Genomic DNA, 5,000 nt, shown 5'->3' with positions numbered 1-5,000 from the left:
GTTGGGTGTATATACTGATATTAATATGGTTAATTGCTACATGTTTATGGAAATATTTTTTTCTGTTATGTGAGGAGAAATTTGATTTTAATCGTTTGGATACAAGAAACAATTTTTCTTTTGTATTGAAATATATCTTGTAATAAAGATTGAATATGAAAAGGTTCATAGTAGTAGTTTATAAAATGTCTAGTGAAATAGAGTAAGTGGAACTCCTTGTGGCGAATCCTTGGTAAGAACAACTGCTCTAGTTGAACAGTAAGATAACCTAAGCAAAAAAACTCTCTTATTCCTGTCATTTTCGATTTCTCATTAAAATTTTCGGAAAATCAATATCACATTAATGTCTCCACAGCCTTAAATGATCATTTCATTATTTTAAGTCTGAGAAAGTATTGAAGGTTGAGCCCTTTGCGTGTCAAATATAGCTAGAATGATAGGCCCCTTTTGTGCCACGTAAAGCTAGATTATTAAGGCTCTCTTGTACCAAGTAAAGCTAAAATAATAAGCTCATTTTAGGTTAAGTAATGCTAGAATATTAAGCCTTTGTTGAAACAAATAAAGGTAGAGTATTAAGCCCCTTTTTTCAGACAAGTGAAAATAGGATCCTGACAGATTGTCATCTGCTATCGTCTAATTAATTTAATAAGAAAAAGGTATTAAGGGTAACTTTACCTTTCTGTAATGGAGTGACTGATAACCGTGGGGAACGCCGTAATGCCCTTGTTGTGCTGTGTGATAGGAAGGGAAGGGCACGTACAAAGAGTCCCCTCCGAAGTGAAGAGGGTAACCCTGCGGAAGATTCAGCAGATAAAATATGGCATAGTATTTTTTCTCTTATTAATTTTCAAGTATTTTCATTTTTTTATGATAGATAGGGTAGTTTTCTTCTATTACTGGGTTTTGGATTTGGAAAAAAAATATTTTTTTATAATGTTTCTGTACAATCTGACGGTTTTTATATTTTCATGATATCAGATGAAGAATAGCTCTTTTCATAACAAATTTCCAAGTTTATATTCTCCCATACCCGTTATGAATAAAATAAAAAGTCTAATAGATTTAAAACGCTATCCTCTACTTAAAATTTTCAATCTCTTGACCTTTCAACTTACCAGCTGAGAATAGAGGGAGAAGTCCAGTCTGTGGAGATTGGAGACTGGAAACTGCAGACACTCCTTCTGGGCGATGCCGATTTTAGCCAGGTAGTCGTAGTACACACCCTCGCCGAAACAAGTAGCCATGGTCTGTGAACAGTTGAAGAGCAAATTTAGTAATTTGGTTATTATCTTCAAAAGAGAATTTTCTAACACAGAATTTTAGATAACCTGTATTTAAAAACAGTTCCAATTTGATAGTTTTAGTTTGATTTTCCGTGGATTAAGTTCTTATCAGTTTTATTCGTTGTTATTTGGAAATGCATCCATATTGTTAAACAGGGTTGGCTGTGGATACTAGTTAACGTTGGATATTTAGTACTGTTTTTTTTTTTTCAATTTTAAAAAATTCTTTTATATTTTAAAGAAAGTGAAGATTAGGACCAGGCTGTAATTATTAATATTTTTAGTGATTTCGATATATATATATTATATATATATATATATATATATATATAATATATATATATATATATATATATATATATATATATATATATATATATATATATATATTGTCTATGAAAATTACATCTATTCAAAAATCTCATGATATCTTTGATATTTTCATTATAGATAATTATCTATGAAGATGGCTTTTATTCTAAAATCTCGTGAACTCCCTCTATATAATTGTCTATGAAAATTACCTCTTCCAAATTATCACAAAATATCATTAATATTAGTATATATGTATATATATATTATTTATATATATATATATATATATATATATATATATATATATATATATATATATATATATATATATAAATTATATGTATTTATAAATTACTATCTATGAAAATTACTTCCATTCCAAAATATCATGATTTATCATTAATAATTTTACTATAAATAATTATCTATGCAAATAACTTCGATTCCAAAATCTCATGAATACCTTGGTGAAGCTGTATTTCTCCAGGAAAGCTTCTTGGGCCATGGCGATGGCCGCCAGTGACAGGAGAACAATCACAGCTCGGCTCATTTTGTCTGGAAGGACACATTTGGAAAATGGTTATTTATTAGATACTAGTGTAAGCGACCCGTCAAAAAATGACGGATAAATTGCACTCACACGCACACTCACAGATTCAACCCTTTCCATCCCCTTCCCCTTTCCTAACTTGGCTACAACCCGCAGGTTCTGCAATTTATGGGAGATTGTGGTATCCGAGTGTACCTCTCGAGGTACCCCCTCTCACTCTGGAATGACTACTCCCTCTCTTTTTCTGCTCAGCTGACAAGAAAGAAATATATTAATAAACTGTACAGAGCCAGACATTTAGCTCTTTATTGTTTATGAGAGATTTTGATTTTGATACTGGAAATGAGCGTTTAGCATTAACTAAAGAAATCATTGTACATGGAATCAAGTCAATTTGACACGATTTTGCAGTTGAAAGTTTTCTCTGCAAGAAGAAATTATCCGACATCATGTAAAGAATAAAAAACAGATTAATATTTGATAATTAATATCAACATTGTTCTAATGGAAGAATTAACCTCAAAATTAACAGATCAAACATATTTTTAGATTAGTGAATGATATATTAAATTATAAAAAGAGCAATTTCATCCCTGAAATCCTAGAGGATTTCAACAGACCTCAGGAACCTGCTATGAGCAATAATATTCCTTGAAAAGAAACCAGATAAACCAAATGACAGAATAAACATTTGAAATGAGGGAACCTGCTGGTCCAATTCGATGTTGCTTACCTTGTCTTGGGTTCGGTAACTGACGCTGGGTGATTTCACGTTCTTCTATATATACGGATGTATGTGAAGATGATCCACGCCCTCACACGCGTTCCGCATAAAGGCTCGGTCCAAGGGCGTGCCTTATTAAGTGAGTAATTGGTCGAATATTCTGGGTGTATAATGAGTATTTTCTCTCTCTCTCTCTCTCTCTCTCTCTCTCTCTCTCTCTCTCTCTCTCTCTCTCTCTCTCTCTCTCTCTCTCTCTCTCTCTTTATATATATGTATATGTGTGTGTACATATGTATATAAGATATATATTTGTATATTGTTTATATATCATCATCATCATCATCAGCCATAAATTGTCCATTGCAGGACAAAAGCCTCTGACATGTACATTGACATATGCATATATATACATACACAAATACTGTATATATGTTCATATGTATACATATGCATGTATATGTATTTAAAACTCACAAGCACACTATCACTCACGCATATATATATATATATATATATATATATATATATATATATATATATATATATATATATATATATAGAGATTTGGGTGTTTGTGTAAATTGCTGTTTCTACTTTCTCTCTAAGACCTGAATGAGAAGAAAGTCTGGCCGGTTTGAGATGAGGAGGCAAACCCAGTTTTACATTTGTTATCAATACATTTCTTTCTATTCTTTTCTATTTGTGGCAAAGGCAAAAGAGAAAGGGTTGATTTACCATATTCGAAATATGAAATTTTTTTAATAATGTTTAAAGAAAAAAAAATAATAATAATGATTATCACTGGATCAGCCCTTTTGACATTATCATAAATAATAGACGAACCCTGTCGTAATTCTCATACACTTTATTTTCTTGGTGTTGTTCATATATATATATATATATATATATATATATATATATATATATATATATATATATATATATACATGTATGTATGTATATAATATAAGCATGCATGTATGTATATAATATAAGCATGCATGTAACTACGTAAACATACATACATATTAAATTCATCACTATTACTCGTGATTTATATACATAAAAATATTAAGCCCCAAGTAATATTTATTATAGAATTTACGCAGATCCAAGGGGAGAAACCTGTCATAATAAAGTACTGTTGCCCTGGCAAGTATTCATGGTATAATCTTGAAGTAATTTGAAATTTTTATTTAGCTTTGATATATGATAGATTTAAAGTTGGAGCTGCAGATGGTTGTTAATGTCAAAGGATTTTTGGTATAGAACATGAATGGAAATTCAAATTATTGAATAACAAAATCCAAACACAATTTTCAACTGTAGTCAATGAATTATCTATGGCATAAGTATGTCTTGTTCTTTTAAACTCTATGCTTTTTTAAAAATCAATTTTTATCTTCCAAGACTCTTGTATCGGAACAAACATCATATATATTACGGCATCTTTCATTCCCTTGTTAAGAGAAAGAGACAAAATTGGAAATGATATAAATTCTTGACCTATTGATATGGAAGGACATGGGGGTAGAAATCAGCCAGCTGAGTCAGTGCCAAGAGTCCTGAGGTTAGTATGTCTTGATACACTGAATTACTCCATAACTATATCGTCGTTTTGATAACAATGTTAATTCTGATTTTAATATAATGCGTGGTTTTGTCCTACAAAATATTCTCAATGAAGAGATTTAATTGTTTTTATATTTCATGTGACGTAATCTCTCTCTCTCTCTCTCTCTCTCTCTCTCTCTCTCTCTCTCTAGCACTATAACTCAGTTGATCAAAAGGCTTTGGAGGTCTTTAGGAAACTTTAGCTTGAGATTAGAAAAGAAATTAAGGGAACTTAAGCTTTAAGAAGATTATACCAAATCACCTCACTTGTTTAAATCTTAGTTACGTGTTCTAAACTCTTAAAATGCTACTTCCAGTCTGTGCTTAATTAGTCTCTTTCTAACGTTTGGAGTTCTTTCTTTTTTCGTTCTACATATTTCCTAGAAAATGCAATTTTCTGGGGAATCAAGTAGGTAGACCTTTAGTGGTCTGTCACATATATTTTTTAACTGGTACACAAGTGAAGAATTGAATCATATATATATATATATATATATATATATATATATATATA

At 30.6% G+C, this 5,000-nt stretch overlaps 2 protein-coding genes across 2 annotated transcripts in view; one reads left to right on the top strand and one right to left on the bottom strand.

Moving 5' to 3' along the window:
- Positions 1-2,596, bottom strand: part of LOC137615899 (uncharacterized) — a 4,864-nt gene extending 2,268 nt beyond the window's left edge. The window contains exons 1-4 of the mRNA XM_068345585.1: positions 2,434-2,596; positions 2,062-2,153; positions 1,116-1,247; positions 676-792 (exon numbers count right to left, since the gene is read on the bottom strand). Of these exons, the coding sequence (XP_068201686.1) occupies positions 676-792; positions 1,116-1,247; positions 2,062-2,153; positions 2,434-2,596 (504 nt within the window). The remainder of the gene's footprint in view (positions 1-675; positions 793-1,115; positions 1,248-2,061; positions 2,154-2,433) is intronic.
- Positions 1-5,000, top strand: part of LOC137616477 (uncharacterized) — a 420,672-nt gene that overhangs the window by 143,587 nt on the left and 272,085 nt on the right. The gene's annotated exons all lie outside the window — the stretch shown is intronic.

This window comes from Palaemon carinicauda, chromosome 22, assembly GCF_036898095.1.
Source record: "Palaemon carinicauda isolate YSFRI2023 chromosome 22, ASM3689809v2, whole genome shotgun sequence".
Taxonomy (NCBI): Eukaryota; Metazoa; Arthropoda; class Malacostraca; order Decapoda; family Palaemonidae; genus Palaemon; species Palaemon carinicauda.
This window is presented reverse-complemented; position numbering and strand designations above follow the sequence as displayed.